Below are 21,804 nucleotides of genomic sequence, written 5' to 3'. Positions count from 1 at the left end.
CACACACACACACACACACACACACACACACTAATGAAGGATACATCTACAGCTCTGCACTAACACACTCTACTGTTGAGAAAGTCGGAAGAAAAAAAAAGTTAGAAATATAAGAAGAAATAAAGCCTCTTTTTGATGTTTATTCTCAGAATAATGTAATTTCTACAAACAAACTCACAAAACAAAAAGGCGAGGGAGTGAAATTGAAAGTAACAGGAAACAAAACCTTCAGTTTTAGCAAACTACTGCTGTCAAACAACTAACCCCCCAGAAATGTGAAAACAGTGACCGCAGCTGACCTCGTATCCGCAGGTGACAGCCGGTTTCGTCTCCTGGTCGAGAGGAAAACTTAAAACTCCACCGAGAGTGAAGAGCAGAGCCACAGCCAGCTGCTGCCTCACCGCCATGTTGGGAAGTGAAGCTCACATCATATGACATCTGTTTACGTTTGCCGAGGTCACGTGACAAGACTTCCACAGAGGCAGCAGTGGGAGGTTAGTTCCCTCAGTACAGACTCTCAGGCAGAGCCGACAGCAAAACAAAAACCCTAAAAAAATACACATACAAATACAAACTCTGAGCAAAAGAGTTTGATTTCTTTGGAAAATACTTGAACCAAAGGCAGTGAGCAACTTGATAACAAATGTCCCACAAATAACAATAAATAATCACCACGTGACAATTAGTTTAATTCCATTAGTTTTAAAAGAGAAAGGTGTTTTAGAAAATTATCCATATTATCCTATATTTATGATTACTAAAATGTATAATTAAAATTATGCTACAGAAAAAAAAGTCAAATATATACATATTGTTTTTATCTTAAGCATTTTTTAGACTATTTTCTCTCTTTTTTGGCTTTTATTTTGTTTTTTTTTTCAGGTAATTTTATCTCAGTTTCTCAAAAGAAATATTGAAACAGTGACGGTAAAGAATAGAAAAAATGGAGATTATTTTTGAGGCAAAAGATTTTCTCATTTAAAAATGGATGATCTGAGTTGATTTTCCATGAATATACATCAAATTATCATCCAATTAAAACTAATGGAAAGAATAAAGATATAAAAACATTTCAGTAATAAATACAGCCTTAACTGCAGAATGAAAGACATCTTTGAAAATTATAGCAATAAAAACACAAATGAGGTGAAGTTATTTTTGTGGAAAAAAAAAACATAACAAAAGAAATAAACAAACAAAAAATAAAATATGAGAAACTGTAAGAACTACAACTAATCACTGGATAAATGCTGCCATAACTTCGACTTCATTAGTGCATAACAAACTCCTCTTGTATAAATAAATCCTTGTTTCTGTGTACTCATTTTTCCAGTTCACAATATAAAATATTTTCAGACTGATCATTCAGACCTTCATGGATCAGTTTATTGCGAGCCAAGGTGGAATGAACTCGTCCTGTAAAAAGCAACACTTAGACAATAACAACATATTTTACAGTCACGTCAAGGAACTGAAGCACATACAGTAAACAGGTGGAGAAAAGACTAAAAGTTAAAGATTTACAGACCAGCAGTGTATTTTACAGTTTTACAGTGTGTGGAATAATGCACTTCACGGCAAAAAAAGGTTTTTTTACTTTGGACTGACTAGAATTGCATGTGTGGTATAGTGTTGCATATGTAATAACTTTAAGGTTTTCTGATATGTGTAATACATTTTCTGTTAGTGTTTTAATGAAGCTCGTAATATTTATGACCAGTTTTTGAACATGCCTTCGGAAAATGTTTCCCGAAACAAAGTAAATAATTCGATTCTATGTGCCTGTTTGATGTTTTTGCATCTTTGGAATGAAAACAGTGGATTTTTTTCTATTTGACAAACAGTTTAAAGGCCTCACACAGTGCTCGGTCAAGTTATAATCACAATTCTCTGGAATAGCACCATCAAGAAACAACAATGCAGCATTGAAAAAAATAAAAATAAATGTCACGATTCAAGAAAATCTGTAGTGCGGCATCCATTCAGATGGACGACGAGGTCACCTGCGCTCTTGGAAAACATGCTATAATTGATGCTGCATGTCCTGTAAAAAGCTACAATCAAAGTAGAAACAGTGGCAGACTTAAGTTAAAATTTTCAAGTTCTTATCCTGATATGTTTTTTCCTATCTGATGTTTTCTTATTTAAAGTTGCAGCTCATATATATATATATATATATATATATATATATATATATATATATATATATATATATATATATATATATATAACCTTATATATATAACCTTAACTCAGTGGATTGGAGGTAATAATAAGATTGGACTTGATTAGATATGATTGTATATGAAATGATAATAGGGTTGGAAGCATGCAAAGTTAATTCTGCATAAAATGACAGTAAGTGTATTTTAAAATCATTCACTTCGGGCCATTTCAGTATCAATGTGAGTAGCATCCATTTCTTTCCATGATTTAAAAAAAAACAAACTTTGGACATGCTAAGACTTTTTTCAGGCTGCAACAGTTATAAAAAAGCCAGCATAATCCCGGAGGGACTCGTCATTATTAACACCTGTGCTTTTCCTACTATGTCATGTTGTTATATGAAGTTGTGAGGTGTGCCCTCCAGTAATCCAAAGAGATTATTTTACATTCAGTGGGTTTTTTTTTTAAAAAGAGGAGACTATGCAGAGAGACGTTTAGGAAAAAGAAAAGATTCCTGACTGTGATGCTCCTTCCTGATGTTGTTGCTTCTACACCATTGACCTCCATTAAGTTGATTCAGTATTAGGTTGTGTTTCCGTTGCCTCCCTCATGGGGGCAGATGAGCAGCGTGGAGTCCAGGTCGAGGCGAAAGGCCGGGTACAGCGGCTGAGCGAACGAGCAACGAAAGGTGTGAAGGAGCACCACCGTGTCCGACACGCTGTAGAAGGACAGCGCTCCTTTCTGCCGCTCCAGGAACACGCCGATTCTGGGGCAGGGCGGTGCAGCCACCGTGGTCTTACGGTTGTCGTGCCAGGCAGCGTATCCGGCGTGAGTACACCTCAGCCGCCAGGAGTTCTCGTTGCGCCCCAGCAGGCAGGGCTTACCGCCACCTTTCCGTCCGATACCTCGATAGGTGACACCAATGTCAACCCATCCCCCGCCCCTCCACTCCAGCTCCCAGTAGCTGGCACCACCAAACTGGCCCTCCCTGCACAAGACCTGGGCCACAGAATCAAAGCGCTGCTGGTGAGGGGGGTAAGACTGGGGCTCCTCGCCACAGTGGGCACCCTGGGGCCCCTGCAGGAGAACCAGAGTGGGGTGTGCTGTATCAGGGTCCAACGACAGACGACATGAAACTGAAGGGAAGAAAACCAAAAGAGAAAAGATCAAGAGGCAGCTCCAAGTGACCGCAGAGTTCTCCAGGCCGATGCAAAAGTCCTGGTTCCCAGTAATCAAGATTTTAATATATCAGGGGGAAACACTACATAAAGCCTCGGGCTTTAGTACTCATTACTGACATTTTTTTGTTATTTTTAGCCACATAAGCAGCATGGCCCTGGGGATGGTAATTCTGGTCTGTCCCTATTTAAGGGTTTGCACACATTTTTACCATTAAATTTACCATTTAATCATCGCCAGAAACTGTAAAAACAGAAATTATTGTTGGATTTTAAATTTCTGACAGTCCTTTGACATATCATGTGTTATTATACAGATTTGTGAAAGAGATTTCCACAACCTTTCCAAAACCTTTCTTTCCAAAAAAAATTCCAGGCCTGGAAATAGCTATTTACAAATTCCCCAGGTTTTTCATAAGCATAAGAAGTCTTAAGTTTATGACCACATGCCTGCAAAACTCAACATGTTTGCTCTGCATGTTTGTGATGATCCAGGCATCAAAATCCCTGACCACAAAGATATTTATCTTTGCTCCAAATTTTTTTCCCCAACTTCCACAGTTGAGTGGGTCACAGTCTGACCAACAGATGTGTTATGTTGACATTTGGCACAGAGGGGATAAATAACACACATAACTTTAATCCTCCTCGGAACAAATAAATTATTGATGCCTAACAAGGTGACGGCACGCTGTCATCCTGTCAGCAGGCTTGTTTCTGTCGAGACGACGTGCTGCTTTTAATGACGGACCTGGATGTCATAAATACAGTATGATTGCTATGCATTATTGATGAGGATCCAGACTGGGCTCTCAGATTCCCCAGCAGGACTCTCATTATCTGGTGAGCTCGAAGCATGGAGAGAAGAAAGAGGAAAGAAGGGAGGATGACAGGGAGACAGATGGGGAATGACATGCAAGGTGGTCAAACTGAATGGGTGCATCAGAGGGGGAGAGGAGAAAGGATGCAGCGAGGAAGGGAGGGAGAAACAAAGAGAGGTGATGACGAGTTTGAGACGCAGAGGAGATGGAAGACAGACTTGGTACTTACACCTGAGGAAAGCTGCCCTCATCCTCTGATCAGCCGGCTGCAGAGACAGCGAGGACAGAGGGAACGACACCGGCACTGCTGAGAGGACACACATGAGAGAAAGACACAGAGGAACTGTTTTTAATTCTTTTGTCCACATCATGGAAAGAATGAATGAATGGCAAAGAGGGAGAGTCAGTAACAAAAGCCAGGAGGTGAAGTAAGTGAGAAAAAGGTGAAGACAGAGAGCATGAGTGTATGACAGCGAATCACGGGTGTTGCAGATAAAAAAGAACAAAAATACAAAGCCGGGGGAGGGAGGTATTATTCGGAGAGAAAAAAAGAGATTAAAGCTGTAAAATTTACGACTAAAAAGTCATGTGACGTAGTATGAACAGCGATTAAGCACACTTTCTGAGAGTGAGGTCATATAATCTGAGAAAAATATTTCTGAGAAGAAAAAAATGTTGAATTACAAAAAAAAAAATTCACATCTAGAAAGACATGTTACACAGTATAAAGAGTGATTGAGTCCGCTTTCTTTAATCAAAGTCGAAAAAACACTTGGACATTCGCTGAAATAAAAAAAAAATTGTACATTTTCTAAGATGTAAGTGTTGAATTATGTAAAAAAAAACAACTCATTCACAAGTTCAGGTAAAATACACTGACAACAACATTGAGATGCTGAATGACTGTTATTGGAGTGTCCAATCAAGATGTCCTGTTATAGTTCAAAAATGGACGTTGTGCCATGGGTGTCAACATGAAGGGACATATTCAGCTATTCTGCTAAAGTTTATGTACACAATGTGCCGTCAGCAGCTTCACACACCCTAAATACTGAAAGTAATAAGTCAACTAAGTCTAAAAATGAAAAGCAAATGTCAACTCACCTGTGCTTCAATTTATTTATCCATCACAATTTGTCCATTTGTGTACTTTTTTCTAGGAATACTGTCTCCCTCCCGTTTCCCCATTTCATTTTATTTTTTCCATTTTTCTTATATTTTGTACAACGGCCCTAATACGCTGTCTTATAAGTGAGACAGAGATGATAAAATAAAAAAAAACAAAACAAAAAACACACACATGCAAAATATGAATGAATGGCAATAAAGGAAGGAACAAGCACAGTAACAGCCAGAAAAGCCAAACAGAAAGAGAAGTGCCTAGAAAATAACAATGCCATAAATCCATAAATCCAATACACTCCGCAAGAAAGCAAATAAGCGTGTTTCCCAACAATGGCGGACTACTCCTTTAAGGTTAATAGATTGGCTAAATGAGCCTGTTGAATAGTTAGCATGCTAAAAAGAAAAACTGAAAAAAACTGGTGTTTGTGTGAGTTTAAGGGTTAATTCACCAAAAATTACAGACAAAAATCCCACATTTTTGCACTTACCCCCGCCGGTATGTTGCCCTGCAGATAGTGTTGAATGTGTTTGCTGCGGTTTGGAGTTCTCCGCACTGCCACCTCCCCAATACAATAGATACGAATGGCATTTGATATATTTTCAAAGAAACTCAACAATGCAAAAAATATCAAACCCAAATGCAATGTTCCAGTTAGTTTGTAAAATCCAAAGATGTAGCTGTGGACAGTTTTCATTGTCTGTAAAATACTCCCATAAAACTAATTTGGTATACTAATACTTTGCAAAAACTTAAAACTTTACAAAATGACTACTTGTATATTAATCACTCATGCTGTGTTACGCTGAGTTATAGACTGTATATAAAGATGGAGGACATGACAGCTCCCTCACAGTGAAGCCCAAACATCTTGATTGTCCTCTGGTGGCCGGCTGCAGTATAGGTCATAAAGCATGGGACATAGGCCAAACTAAAAACTTAAAGCACATGCCAAATAAATTTTTCCCAAATACGGTTTGTCATTTTCTGTAGTTCTTATCATGCTGATAAATGTTCAAGTGATTGTTTTTCTTATAAGTTTGGTTTTTATGAGTTATTTAATTCCATAAAAAGGGGATTTCCATACTTAGATATTATCAAAGAAGGGAGAAAATGTCCAGAAAACTGTAATTATAATTCTCTAAATTATATAACTAAAATTATGCTACAGAAAAAAAAAATAAATATATATATATATATGCATTTTTTTTAGCACTTGTGGGGTGCTAGGTACATTTTTGGGTTTTTCTTTGTTTGTACCTTTTTTTCCTATTTTTTTTGGTAATTTTCTTGTAACGTTTCACCAATTTCTTGATATTTGCGGGGCCATGTTTTGCTGACCTGTTTGTTGCCCTCTTTACGTGTTTTTGGAAGAAATCAAAATATGGTGGCATGCAAGAAAACGTTTTCCACAATGATTCAATGCAACACGGGGGTGAGCAACTGATATAAAAATCATTTTGTGTGTAAAATATTCCTTTGAGCTTGAACAGTTGGACTGAGTTTGATTGCTTCCACTTGTGCTGAACTGATTAGAACGGAGCAGAGCTGGATTTGAGCCAGAGTGTGTTGTATCAGACATCACCCTGTCCTCTCCAGCATGAATAATTGACGCGTCCATTGTCTCTCGCAGTGTTAAATGTCATGTCAAAACCTTCAGCCTGGTAAAAATGGGTCACCTCAGACCTGACACTGTCACAGAGGGTGTGTGTGTCTGTGTTTGTGTATCATGTTTCTTACCTTTCACACACTCTGCACTGGAGACGTAGTTCTCGTTAACTGGAAGAAAAACAGGATCATAGTATGAAAATGTGAGTGAGAGCGCACATTTGGCATTTTGGATACATCAATCTGGTTTATGTATGCTGAATGTGCAGAGTTTAAATGCTCAGTGAGCTGGTGTCTGCATGTTCTGAGTATTTACTACATTCATTAGCATTCACATCACGTATCACATCATCCTCAGTGGCCGTCCTCCTGTACCTGCGCGGCTGATCTTCTCCACCTCCTCCCTGCAGACCTCCTCCATGCGGCTGCGGAGGTGGCACAGCGCTCTCCTGGCGCCGCTGAACCCCTCTGTGGGCAGGCTGAGGGCTCTAGAGTGCCGACCAGTGGCGAGAGGGACGCATAGCAGAGGAGCCGCCTGGGTCGATACACATAGAGAGAGAGAGTGGAAAATACAGCCTGCTGCAGCATCCACGCCCCGCCCTCCCTCCTTAATTCCTTGTACAATCGAATTTGAAAATAGCACTCAAGCGGATGTTTTTTTTTTTCCACTGGTCACTGCTGACTCATTCTCTCCTCCCATCCACTCTGAATCCTCCATCCTGCATCTGCAGGCTAATCTCTCTGGACAGTGTGCACTTTAGTGACTTCTTACGGCCGCCAGGATGCATTAGATGTGATGGATGAATATTAATGCAGGAGTTACTGATGTGCATTGTTGGAGGACGTATGATTCTCATCCTCTGGAAACTAGATGCTGATTTAGTTAGCAGAGGACGAGGCATGAGACACATTTTACAAACAATCTTCTTTTATTTTTGGTGTATATTTTGAATTTGCATTTTTGTTCATTGTTATCTGTCTGTAACTTTTGTTGCTGCCTGTCTTGGCCATGACACTACTGAAAAAGATTTTTTTTTTTCTGGTTAAAGGTTAAATAAATAAAGTAAACAGAGACTTGATGAAAGTTCAGACTCCAATAATCATTTAACAAAAAAATGAACAGAAGTTGCTTAATAGCATCTGTGGGGTATTTCTACGGTGACTTGAGTTGGGTGGATTTCCGGTTTTGTCCGTCTGTACGAAGTTAAACCGGTTTGATTTCTGCAAACCACCTGAACCGGCATTTTTCATTATGTCATGTTCTGCAAGTAGCCAAAGTCACAGCGCTATATTCAATTCACGTTGCATTAGTAATAAGCAATATGACAACACTGAGTTTCTGTTAATACAAGAATGCTCTATATGATCTAACTTTTGTTATTATCAAATGCTATTAAAATATAGACAGCTTTTTTAAAGAGGTTAACAAGCCAATAAGGTTGGTTTCATCTTTTTTTACACTTTAAACAAGGTAAATCTTAATTTGACAAAAAAGTAAGTAAGTTCAATATGTCCCTCTGAATGTAGCAATGTTTAAGTGTCTACAAGCATAAAATGGAAATCACATAAAAGTACCTCAAAATTGTAAAAGGTGTCTTAAAAGCTGCACAAGAAAAGTAATGTCGCTCCTGGTTTCAAAGGGTTAATTACAGCATTTGAGTAAATGCACCAGTTTCCTCAACTTAAGTGTTACTTCTTTTAGGAGAGAAAACCTCAGAGAGCATCAGTGTCCTGATGTGTGCTGCTTACTTGATGTAGCTTGATTCATTTAGACATGCATTTTCCCTCCATCCTCCTTTTTTTCAACTCTTAAGTCATTGTCGTTTGTGGGTCTGTCCTCTATTTTCCCCCTTTGCATCCTCCGTATCCTCCCTCTTTTATCTCCGCCTCACCTGTAAGAAATGGGCGTTGTCCTCCGTTTGCAGAAGCTGACTGATCTCCTCGTCTCTCCTCCTCAGCTCCTCCAGGTCTTTCTCCAGCAACTCAATGTCCCGTTCGGCCCTCCCAACCACCGCTCGCTCCTTCGCCTCCAGCCTCGCTCGTACCTGCAGCACACAAGTACGCATTAAAGTACTGTACAGTGCCATGAATGGATGTAACAATCAACTGTTCTGAACCACAGAAATGATACAGAAAAGTTCAGTTTCTATTAACTATCAATCCGTGTATTGAACGTATCTGAGCACCTCGAGTCATTTTTACTAAAAAGAACGATTATTTTGTCAGTGTTTAACTACTATAGTTCTCATTTATCTCTTCAGAGCTTTTTAAGTTTACTACTAGTGATACTGCTGCCCTAACAGTGTAAAATCTGACAAGTTGATTTAACCTATAATAATCTTGGAAAGTGTTTTCCTTGGAAAAGGAGAGTAAAGTCTGACTTAACTTGATCATGACAAAGAGGATTTGGCCAATGGGGAAGTTTGGAGATCTGCAAGTTCTGTTTTCCTCATGTTTAAAAAATTTCAATATATGAATGACTAGTTTGCAACCAGCAGACTCCAGATTTAAAGCTAACTTCAGTAACTTTAGTAAACTTGGTTTACTGGCATTTAAAGGATTAGAATTCTGAAAATTAATGAATATTTGATAATTACGATTAGGAGTGATGTTGGTTGAAACATTAACTAAATGAAAGTAAAAAATAATATCAACGTGTAATATCTTTTTAAACTTGATTTTGAAAAGTGAATTTTGTGCAGCGAACGATGTGAGTGGGTGTAATATTAAAGCGGGCCCTAAGGATTAATAGTTATATTTACTTACATTTTTCACAGAAAGTAAAATCCACTTGTCAGATGTTACAGTGTATCACCCCACCTGCTACATTGATTGGTAACCTTACAGCTGATACTTCGCTCTTCCTCACCTCTGCTTTGGTTTTCTCCAGGCGGAGCGCCATGTCTGCAAACAGAGCTTCACTGTCCTCCAAAACAGCCGACGCTGACACCTGAAACACACACACACACACACACACACACACACACACACACACACACACACACACAGTAGAACAACAAGAGTGGTTAAAGTAGAACAATGTAAATACTTAAAGACCTACCAAGCAACCAATTCAAATTCTAGAAAACTGTCACTTTCTAAGAAACGGTGAATCTTTAATGGCAACTTCATCTGCCAAAGAAAAAATTCCAACCAGTTAAGTACCACTGCCTCTCTTACTTTATCTTGCCAATAAAACGTCAGTTTTAAATTGTAGAAAAAATTCATGAAGTACTTTTAACCATTAAAGGTTACATAGCTTAAAAATATCCTTAATTCTTCAGTCTGTAGGACGAGAACGGCCATACTAAAAACGGAAAAGCCTTTTTAAAAAATCTGCATTCATATGATAACAACATGAGAACAATCCTTGTGTACGTGGATCTGCAAAAACAACTAAAAACGCTGTAGTATGAATGCCAGGCCAGTATATTGTGGTGTAACTTTGTAAAGACATGGCATAGAAGAACGCCACGTGCATGTGCGCAGTGCGGTTGCGACATCACCGTTCTCACAGGACCCGTGCATTGCCAGTTTACACAGCGACAGACGGGGTTGCGATGTCTTTGTCCTGGGAACGAAAGGCTTAAACCACAACAGTTTAACATTTCATCCAAGAACCGTTGCCGTATGAACGACATTAAAAAAATTCAAAATCATCATTTTCATTTTCACTGAACAGGGCCAGAATGCATTTTTTCATGCATTGCTACATGAATAAGTACAAGAGTAAAACAAAAACATAACACTAAGATTTTTTGGGGATTTTGAAGATCAAGTGTTTATGATTTAGTGGCAAAAGTAAAAAAATGAAAACACAAATGGCTCTAAAAACTGAAAAACCTCAAAACCATCCTGCAACCGTACAACCAAATAAACCTCCACCACCTAATCAGTGGACAAGATGAAAACATGATATTCCAACATTTGATATAAGGCCAAATTCAGTCTAAAGTGATCTAATTCAACATTTTTCCAAGAAGCCGCGAGCTGGTAGATGCAGACGATGCTCAGGAGGACGTCAAAGAAAAAGGCTTTCCTGGAAGACCGAGGGAGTGGCATAGAAACTGGAACTTAAATTAGCTTTGCAATGGAAACTGATACAACAGCTCCTGTGAGGCAAAGTGTTTGTGTGTTTGTGTGTGTGTGTGTGTGTGTGTGTGTGTGTGTGTGTGTGTATGAGAGAGAGATAGAGGGAGGAGAGTGTGTGTGAACCTGATGTCACAGAGGAGGATGTGTGTGTTGTGTAAATGTCAACGCAAGTCTATTTATGTTACCATTTATCTCATGTGCTTTACATAGCACACACTGCAGTATATGCTGTATCATGAGAAGGCTGCACACACGGGCATGAACCACTTTGCTTCATGTTCAGATCACAATCATTGATCGAAATAATGAATCCATCCATGGAAGCAAAATACACAAACTGCACTTGGAGAGTAAACTGTTACGTACTACACCTAATTAACCTATCACATATAATAAGTTATAATAACTGACAAAAATCTAACTTTTACTGAGATTTGTTGAAAAAAGAATGAATGATAAATGATCAGAAAGTTTACTTGTGGATGATAAGCGCTTGATTAATAACAAACCTTAATCCTGCATAGAAGTTTGAATTATTTAACAGAATGCCTAAAATATATGAAATATTGGATGTGTGGCAAATGATAAAACTGTCCTGTCAAATAAAAGCAAAAGAAAGGATAAATAAATAAATAAAATAAAAAAGAAAAATCTGAAATAAGTTAAAATAAAATAATTGATGCTGATTCTAAAATACCCAAAATTTGAAGTGGAGTCTGGCAAAACTGACTCAGTCCCTCAGACCCTGATTATCTCATAGACCATGATTTAGTGTGCATAATGACTGCGTATGAGCATGTTTTGCCTCCTTTGATGCAAACAATGTATTCATTGGTCTTCTTGTTGTCTGTCTCAGAGCTCAGTTAACTGGATTACAAAAAATAAAATAAAATCTGTTAACAGAGCTTCCACAAAGAGTAGAGATGAGAGAAGGGGACAACACGTGAACCCATTTTCCCATGTTCACATTGGCTTCCTGTCTCCTTAAGAATTGATTTTACAATCTAATTACTGGTTTAAAAGGCTCTCAGTCGACTGTCTCCGGGACATCGAACTCTACAGCGTTAAATGCATCAACAGTTGAGACAAAGAAAGTACCGAGACGCTGCCTCCTCTTCAGGATCAAAACCGCAGCTGAAACTGCGTGCAGCGAAAGATTTGCTGCGCAGTTTCTGTTCATTCCTTTGAGAAACTATTTTAAGATTCGCCTCTTTAATCGACCGAAACTCGCTGAAACATAATGTATTTGTTTAAATGTTTTTATATCCAATTTGATGTTAAGCAATTTATCAAAGGAGCTATACGAAAACAGTTCATCATTTATTATTGATCAATTATTGCAACTATGAAGAAAAAGCTAAGAGGAAGAGAGGTCATTGTGTGTGTGTGTGTGTGTGTGTGTGTGTGTGTGTGTGTGTAGAGTTTCGGGGGGGAAACGTCTCACTCAATATTCGGAACATCTGCATTTGTCCCTCCCAATAAACTTCTATTTTAAGGAAATTAAAGACATTTCCAACGTAAATTGATGCAGAAAATTTCACTACAATGGAGGAAATTAAGTGTTTGCTGTGCCCCCCAATGTTGAAAAAAACCCAAAAACTACACTTTTGCGAGTGTGTGTATGTGCGCGCGCGCGCGTGTGTGTGTGGGTCACCTTGAGGGACTCCAAGCTTTGCTGAAACTCCTCCAGCTCTCTCTCTCCGCTCCGTGTCCTCCCCTGAATGATCCTCTGAGACTCCTGGAGCTGCAGCTGACACACACACACACACACACACACACACACACACACACACACACAGAGTAATTATCAAACAATTATACCATTCAGATATTGGTGAGGAGCATCTTCACTACAATCTCTCTTTTTAGTTATCGTTTAAGTTATTTTTTTTTGCCTTTTTTGATTGTTTTTTTGATTTGATTGATTGGACAGCTATCGCATGAAAGGGGGAGAGAGGGGATGACATGCAGCATCGAGGCCGGAATCGAACCCGTGGCCGCTACGGCGAGAACACAGCCTCTGTACACGGGGCGCCCGCTGCACCAACGGAGCCCCTGAGTGCCCCGATCACTATTTTCTCTTAAATAAAAGTTTGTCATAAGTGAAAACTGCAGTGATTTTGTTTTGCACTTCAGGAGTTTTATTAATTCAAAGTTTGTTTCATGGTTGAAGAACATAATTATTAAAAACACTTTCAGTACAATTTGTATTTATCTGTTTTTTTAGGTTTGTTTTTTTTAGTTTTAGTTTCTTTAGGTGCTGATGCTGCTAATTTTGCTTTCGTCGTGTCCTTTCTGAGTTTTTTTTTGTTTGTATGCTTGTTTGTTCATATTTATTGTATTTATATGTATTGTACTCCTTGTTAGGTACTTGTAAATAACAATAACACTTGGGGAAACTGAAGCGTGGTAAAAAGTTTTGCAACCTAATAACTGCGTCTCGTATGATTTTTATTGCTTCTGCTGCCGTTTGACTTGATGTGGACTTTGTCTGTTTTAAGTGGCCTCAGAACGAAATACACTTTAACCCAATTTATTTGAGATAATGAGACAACAAAGACAACAAAGTCACTGCTGTCTGACCAGTAAAGGTGAAATTACTCTTCCAGTATGATTTCTTCAAATCAAATGACGATTGAAATTTGTTTGGTTTCCGTTATTTGGGCCCTTTAGGCAGAGCTCATTGGAGCAAATTCTGCCTGTTCTGATGTCTTTAGTTAAATAAAACTTTACTTTGATGGAGCAGTATATAAGATTTAGGGGCGATTTAGTGGCATCTTGCAGGAAGCTTTGCAGATTGCGATCAGGTGTATTATCTGCAGAGGTCTCTTCCTCTCCAACACGATGATTAAACCAACAAAAACACTGAATAAAGCAGTGACACATACAAAATAAAAAAATTATAATAATAACATTTTAAAAAAGTGTTTTTCCGATGCTACTCATTACAGAGGGGCTGCTAATTACATTGGCTGAGTAAAAAATGCGATTAGCCCTTTCTGGAGCCAGCCAGTACATTTAGATGCACAGTTTAGACGAGCTTACATCTCGATCAGGCCATTTAATTGGACTACTGTCTTTGTCCAAGTCTACAAGCACCGGGGCAGAATCCGTTTTTGACTGAAGTATGTCCGACTCCTCAGTGGCAGGTGGAGATATGCCCTCTTTCAGCTAGCTGAAATAAACCTTCATTATTTATACAGTCTATGACATAGACCTCATCACAATCACAACTGTTTATTCACAATAACTTTGGGACAGAAAAGTGCTGCATCATGTACATATAATCAAACTTCACTAAGCAAACTCTGCCTTCACTGATTAGTTTTAAGCCACCTAAAAAAAACCCCAATATCAGTTCAAGTGTACGATATTTTCGAATAGTTTCACTGTTAACCCTTGCCGTGTGACAGCCTTTAATGATGGGGATTTGAAGCAGTTATATCAAAAACAGCAAACTCGCCTGAACGGCGAAGCTGCTGTTCTCCCGCTGCCTCTATCAGCTGTTACTGAAGGTAAAGAGGAGCAAATATTCAAATATAGTGTACACTTAAACTGATATTGATGTTTTTTGTTTTATAAGTGGCTAAAGTATGTTTTGCCACAGCAGTACATACTTAGTGTACTTAGCTTTGTGCCAGTGTTGTGGTACAGTGCTTTATTTTTCAGATGTTGAGTTAATGGAAGTATATCGTGCCGATAATGCTTGTTCATTGGACTGACATGTTTACATGTATTTGAAAAGTCCAGGTTTAGTTAGTTTTAGTTTTGGACTAACACAATAACTCGACAACATGATGTAGCACCTGCCTTCACTACACAGTAGTTGGAAACTAATGAAGTTAGTGTGATCAACAGATTATTGCCAATTACTGAGGCCGATATTTGATTTTTTGCCGATTATCTGTGTCCTTGTTTAATTTTAATGATTGCCAATAAAATTAATTAATTAAAAAGTGCAAATAAAATGTCAGCATGGGAGGAACTTTTACTTTGTAAGACCTCAGGGAACTATTTTTTGAAATTGATTTTTTACTTTATATTTTCACTTGACTTTATACAAACAAGTTGCTGGGAACTTTCTGTATAAGATGTTTAAAGTTTCTCTTTATATTAAACATTCGTCAAAGGCATTTGAACTAAGTTTTGTGTTGGAATTTGTTATAATACAAAATTCTCAATTTGACAGAAAGATTTTAAATTTTATTGTAAATGCATATCGATTTCAAACATTGCTTATCGGTCTAATTAACTACCAATAATCGGTATCCGTATTTTCCTGAAAAAAATAGACCCCCTCGTCTATGAGTCTTCAATTTCTAGAATATATTTTGAAACCTCGAGTGTGTGTCTGTACCTGTCTCCTGGCTCTTTGGGCGTCCACACTGTGCACCTCCTCCTGGTCCGCCTCGCACAGCAGGCAGTCCCCGCTCCACTCCACCGCGGCCTCCGCCTCGGAGCCGCTCCCCGCGGGTTCCAGCCCCAGGCGGTGCTGAGCGCACAGCCGCTCCGCCAGACACTCCACCGCGGCCACCAGCTTGTGCCGCCGCAGCGTGCCGACGTCCCGGTGCGGCAGGACGTGGAGCTCGCAGAAGGACGCCAGACAAACCAGGCACGACTTGACCGCCCTCAGCTTGCTCTCCACCGGGCAGAAGTCGCACGGCACCTCCCCGACTCCCCCGAGGTAGAGCTCCGGAGGAGTCGCGACCATTTCGCTCAGCTTGAGTTTGTCAACGACCTCCGCGAGCACCGTGTTCCTCCGCAGCACCGGCCGCGGGCTGAAGGTCTCCCGGCACTGCGGGCAGCTGAACTGGCCCGAGTCCGCCTGGTCCCAGTAGTTGTTGATGCACGACATGCAGTAGGTGTGTCCGCAGGGGGTGGACACCGGGTCCTTCAGGATGTCCAGGCAGACTGGACACCTGAACTGGCTCTCCGTCACCGAGATGTTCGCCTGGGCCATGTCCGCTGGGATGTGGTTTGACCTCGGATGGCTTCTGGTCCGCCCGTTGACTCCGCTCCTGTTGCTGGAGGAGCTTTTCCTGACTCCCGGTGTGTTGTTGTGAAGCGGAGGGGAGGGGCCCGGCCCTTCCGCAATGTCACCCAGCTGATCATCGTGCTGAATTTAGCCTCGGCTTTGTCTTACAGGTACCAGAAACATTAAAGGACCAGTCGCTTAAATGTATTTTTATTTATTTATTGTTTATTTATTTGTATTTATTTTGTTTATAATAATAATAATAATAATAATAATAATAATAATAATAATAATGTAAATTCAGAAAAAAAACCACTTTAAATATTTTTCTTTCTGAAGTGAATTCATTACGCTTACCTATTCATGTGACCTAAGTCCCATGTTATCAACTTTATATGTTTTTTATGTTGTAAATAATAGACTTATGTAATAAAAACATCCATCTGATTTCAATTCATTTGTCATTTTTTGTGAATTTATTTAGATATTTTAGAACTGACTTTCTTCCTCCATTTTTAATTTATTTTTTATACATATTTTTTTAAAGTTGTCTTTTTGAATCTGTTACTATACTTTTTGTGTTGATGTGTGTTGTGTCTGTTTTGCTTTGGGATTTGATATTGTTTGTTCTTTTTTTATTGTATTGAGGTTGTTTTTAGTATATTCATATTGTTTTAGTACATATATTACTGCCTTTTTAATTTGCACAGAAATCGAATGCACTACAATGAGCTGCTGAGGAACATTTCATTTCATTTTGTGTATGCAAATACTCACTGAAATGACAGTAAAATGAATCTTGAAATCTTATTTTTCTAATAAAGTTCATCTAGTTTATCACTGCACCAATGTGTAAGATGTGTTAACTAGGCTACATAATTTTTGGTTCATGCATTTACTGCTTTTATTCTTTGAATCGTATTTACTCATATTTTGGGTGGCTATTGTTATTTTTGTTTTGTAATGGTTTCTCTTCTATATAATCATACTTTAAATTTTGTCTGGCTTCAGTTCGGCATCATTGTTTGGCTCTTATTGTTATGTTACCTCTGCAAGAAACCCTTGTTTCTGTTTCTGGGTGCTATGGAAATAAAGTTATTATTATTATTACATCTATAAGCACTGTTTTCATACACAGTATTCTTGTCGTTGCACATGAAATCCAGTTGTTGGTATGTCAAAGAATAAGCCAGCTGTTAATAGCAGGTTGAGAGCCTCACTGTGATATTGTGAGAATGTAAAGATGAATACGGTCTGAGAATATGCAAAAGTCTATATCGCCCTCTTCTGACCACAGCACAAATTACTTCTCACTGCAGTAAAGAATACTGTAAAACCTCCAGCATCTCTCCAGCAATTTACTTTATGTATTAAGTCTCTCAACCTCTTATGGGCCACAGTCTTTCATATCCAAACAATACTGAAATTTCATTAATTATTTCTGCCTTATGCATATATGTTATTCTGAACCGGATTTCTCATGTAAATGGTCTGACTGAATCAATAACTGTGGGGATTTTACTGTCATGTGCACATTTTGTAGTGTGAAGCTGAATTTAAATAAGACATCTGGATAGAATATCTCAAACAGAAATGCTATAATTACTACTTCTGTAACAGTGGACTAATAATAAAAGGTTTCACTTGAAATCATCACATTTTGATGGTTTTCAAGATGAGAGATACAGCTGCCATCGTCCTATTTTCTATATTACTGGGATTTAACGTAAATTTTGTGGCTCCCCTTAGAGGTCCAGTGTGTAGATCTTAGAGTGCAACTGTAAAGGACCAGTTCTCCCAAATTTCAAAGCTAGCAAGCAAGGCTTTATTTATATATAGCATATAACATTTAATTCCAAATGGAAGCACAATGTGCTGCATTAAGTGCGAGGTGCAGGTAGAAAACAAAGCCATAAAACTGACCATAAAAGCAAATCAAATCCATTAAAATCAAAAATAAAAACTCATCAATTAATAATTACAATATAGAATAAACCAGTTAGAATATATAAGGATGTGATTTAGAACTTATAAATACATTGTTAGAATAAAATAAAATAATAATACTAAAAACAGACCATTAAAAGATAATAAGTACATATGAATTATATGAATAAACAAACTAAAAACACAATAAAATAAGATAAACAGACTAATAAAATATGATAAAACATGAGTAAAAAAAATAGACTACATAAAAAACTTTCTTTTTTTTTTTTAATATATTTTTAAAATCTTTTTTCATTATCAATTCACAAAATCTGCTTTGTTTTTTTTCATTTATGAAATAATTATCTCAAAATTATGAGAAATACATTTTATGAAAAAAAAATCTTTTTTCATTTTTCTAAAGTAATGGGATAATAATTTTGATAATTAATTATTGACAAAAGGGAATATTTAAGATTATTACCTCATTAGTTCAGAGAAACAAAAGCAGTTCTACATCTATGCAGTCGTCTTCCACTGAGTTCACCATGTTGTTTTTACACAAGTTGAGAACGGCCAAAACAAAAAAACACTGGCTTTTTAGTGTTTTTTGGTTGGCCACCTTAGTTTTTCCTACATGTAATCTGCAAGCTCACCACTAGATGCCACTAAAGCTGATACACCAGACCTCTAAAGCTACACGTGTTTGTGTCATTTTGTAGAGAAAAATGGAAAGACCTGGGCTTGTACTGCACAGAGAGGGTCTAATGAAAGCCATGTTGCATGATGGGAAGGCGTAGAAATAGGTTTTTGGAGCGTGACATCTTGACAAGTTATAAAAATTTGACACGTTCCTTTTCAGCAAAACTTATGACTTTTAACGAACATCTCGCTGGTTGCTCTTCTTGCTTTTATGCTCCTATTTATGACTTTTAAGTATGCTTTTATTTTGTTTTTTTTATTGATTTATTTATTATTTGATTGTTTTTTATCTGATATTTTGGTTGTTTTTTAATCAGTTTTTATACTAATCATTTTACCATGTAGCACCTTGAGATTTGTTTCAAATGTAAAGTGCACAACAAAGAAAATCTATTAATATTATTATTTTAAAAAATCTTTATCTCTGAGGCACCAATTACAAAAAAAAAAAAATCAGTTTCTCGCATGTCCCCCAAAAGTTTGATAAATAGTTTATGGACTTCTAAAACACCTGCCAAATAAGTGCTTAAAGTTTTTAGTGCTTGTCCCAATAAACTGACAATTTACATAACTTCAGTCATTCCTGATGAATGTTATGTGAGTTGTTCGTTCTCTGCTGTCGTCTCTGATGTTTCTGTCATTCAGACTCTGTGACTTTAATTTCATCAAGAGTTCAGCAGGAGATTGAAGGTTAAGAGGGGGATTTTCAGGTACTTAATCTTTGCTCTGACCAAGCCATATCACTCACACACACACCCACACACACACACACACACACACACACAGTACCTGCCTGTGGAGTTAAGTGGTTTCCTCTGTGAGGTTTAGTTTGTCAGTGGGTCTCAGGATTAGTGCTGCATGTCACTTCAAATGCACCGAAACTTTTATCAGATTAGTATGTACGTTACACACATACAGTAATAACACCTCACAAAGGGTCCTAGGTATTTTAGAAATGTCCTGCTTCACACTTTAACACAGCCATTAACCCCTTGAAACCTGAGCAAATTGGCTTGATTTCTTTTTAAAACATGAGAAGAAGGCAATGAGCAGTGAAAGAAGAAATTACACAAAAATCGGAAAGAAATTAGAAAAAAAGAACAAGAAAATTATCAGAAAAATAAAAAAAACAAAACCAAAAAAACAACAACCCAACAACAACAACAGAGGAAAACAAGACTTGGGCAATGTGCTTAAAAAATATAATTCTGTAACATAATTTAAAATTATTAAATTAAATAACAACAATTATAGGTTTGATTAATACGATTTTATACATTTCTTAACATTTTTCATTTTCCCCTAGACATTTTTTACCCAGCTTTTTAAGAACAATAATTTTCTACACCCAAATCTAAAATGTAATAAAAATATACCTTAGATATATAAGAAAAAGAGGTGGATGACGTGACTTGAAAGAAGAGCTTAAAATTATTATATTAAAATTATTAAAATTAAAATTAAAATTATAATATTTCTGTAACATAAATCTAAATATGTATTTTCAGTAACTAGGAATAAAGTTTTATCCTGACTTTTTGTCTTTTTTTCCCCGGACATTGTTTCCCAGATTTAATAAGAAAATCTATTAACTTTAAATGTCCTGAACTCCTGGAAATGTCCTAAAATCAAAGAAACATCCTGGAATTCCAGAAAAATCCTAAAATCCTGGAAACGCCCTAAAATTCTAGAATTTCCTGAAGTTCTAAAAATGACCTGAAATTGCAGAAATGTCCGAAAGTCGTAGAAATGTCCTAAAATTAAGATTTACAGTGTTAAACTGTAGTTTGGTAGAACTGTACATTAGTGTTTGAATTTGGCCGTATTTTACAGCGATTTTTTGCAGTGTGATTTTTAAAGTTTAAACGTATTTTTGCTTATTAGACAGTGATGAAAGGCAGTAAACTCTCCTGCAGCTCTTGATCTTTTGACTTCCACACTTGTGTATCTGTCAAGTTTCTCCAATCCCAGCTCTTGAGTGGCGTCCAAGTCTCTGTCTCACTCGGAGCTCAGAGCAGGCGGAGCGACAAAGCCCTGAAAGGGGGTCTGGTCCCTCGACTCCCCTGGCCCTTTGTTCAAAGTGGGGCTGTGATGTTCTCGCTGTTTTAGAAAGAACCCTTTTCAGCTAGGCCGTAAGGCGATCCTGGGCCTTTCCTAGCCAGGGTGTGCCCCAGGCGTCTCTGGTTTACCTGCGGGACTGGGATGGGTGGGGCGGGGTGGGCTGGTCCTCTCTGGGCCAGGTAGTTGTGAGGAAGGTGGAGAAGAGGAAGGCAGCTGGTCAGTGAGAGAGGGAGCTAGAGAAAGGAGGGGAGGGATGGAGGGATGGATGTAAGGCGAGAACGCTGAGAAAGGACAAACAAACAAAGGTGGCGATGAGGGTCTGAGGTGAATTAATTGTATCAAGCTCTTTCTCTCTTTGGTGGCGGTCTCCAGAGACAGCAGCACAGGGAACAGTAGACAAAGGATACAGTATTGGACTACTGAAGACCAGATTAGAGAGACCTGCAGCTCTTTAAGAGTCAACCGCAGGGGCGTTAATATAGACAGTGCAGGCAGGGGCCCACGGGGTGACGCGGGGCCGTAGACAAAATGTTGTCCAGAAAACAGGCCTCGTGAGAATTTCAGATTGACACCAATATGCCTCTGTTTAAAGGAGAACTCACATTAAGTCAAAAATGGTGCAATAACTTTACATGAAATTGCCTTTTTATTAAAAAAATAAATGAAATCAGTTTTTTTTAGGTTGCATCTTTCATGCCATTATGCAGCCTGAAGTGCTCTACAGAGCAGGATTTAAATAGCACAGAAAAGGTAACCGGTAAATAGCGATTACAACAATAAACAATAAAATGTTTAAAATAGATAAAAGACCAAATAACACAAGGAATAAAAAAAATAGTCAGGAGCAATCTGACTGAAGTTCCAAACTTGTAAAATACAGCCAATATTATAGAGCTTTTTATTTTTTATTTATTTATTTTTTTACACAGCCTAATACAAAAATATTTTTCTTTTGATTATATAACTGTGAGGTGTCACCTCAGCTGCGGGCTAATCATTTGTGTATTGATTACTGATGTTTGTTTACTTCCGTGCCCCTGGCCTCCTGTCATTTTGCAAAGTGGCCCCCGAGCAAAGTGACCTGATTAACCCTGGCTTTCGTCTACTCCAGTTATCACAAGTTGCAAACTTCTTCAAGTTGTGTTTAAC

The 21,804-nt window shown here is 38.0% G+C and overlaps 2 protein-coding genes across 5 annotated transcripts in view; both read right to left on the bottom strand.

The window, feature by feature from the left end:
* man2b1 (mannosidase, alpha, class 2B, member 1) overlaps positions 1–451 on the bottom strand; it is a 53,172-nt gene extending 52,721 nt beyond the window's left edge. The window contains exon 1 of the mRNA XM_088074838.1: positions 300–451. Within this exon, the coding sequence (XP_087930964.1) occupies positions 300–407 (108 nt within the window). The 5' untranslated portion in view covers positions 408–451. The remainder of the gene's footprint in view (positions 1–299) is intronic.
* A 913-nt stretch (positions 452–1,364) lies between these two features.
* Positions 1,365–16,177, bottom strand: LOC121963773 (E3 ubiquitin/ISG15 ligase TRIM25-like). Of its 4 annotated transcripts, none has more exons than XM_088074845.1 (9): positions 15,346–16,177; positions 12,643–12,738; positions 9,766–9,846; positions 8,789–8,941; positions 7,272–7,431; positions 7,029–7,067; positions 5,779–5,850; positions 4,395–4,472; positions 1,365–3,302 (listed from the first exon to the last, which is right to left on the bottom strand). In XM_088074845.1, exons 1-9 carry the CDS (start codon positions 15,946–15,948, stop codon positions 2,749–2,751), a joined length of 1,836 nt encoding a protein of 611 aa, XP_087930971.1. In that variant the 5' UTR covers positions 15,949–16,177; the 3' UTR covers positions 1,365–2,748. The 4 variants fall into 4 exon arrangements, with proteins under 4 accessions (XP_087930971.1, XP_087930977.1, XP_087930982.1 ...); XM_088074851.1 differs by having other exon boundaries at positions 4,395–4,469; XM_088074856.1 differs by lacking the exon at positions 5,779–5,850.
* Positions 16,178–21,804: the final 5,627 nt, after the last annotated feature.

The sequence above is a fragment of the Plectropomus leopardus genome, chromosome 3, assembly GCF_026936395.1.
Source record: "Plectropomus leopardus strain MGB_pleo_1.0 chromosome 3, ASM2693639v1, whole genome shotgun sequence".
NCBI classification, from domain to species: Eukaryota; Metazoa; Chordata; class Actinopteri; order Perciformes; family Serranidae; genus Plectropomus; species Plectropomus leopardus.
This window is presented reverse-complemented; position numbering and strand designations above follow the sequence as displayed.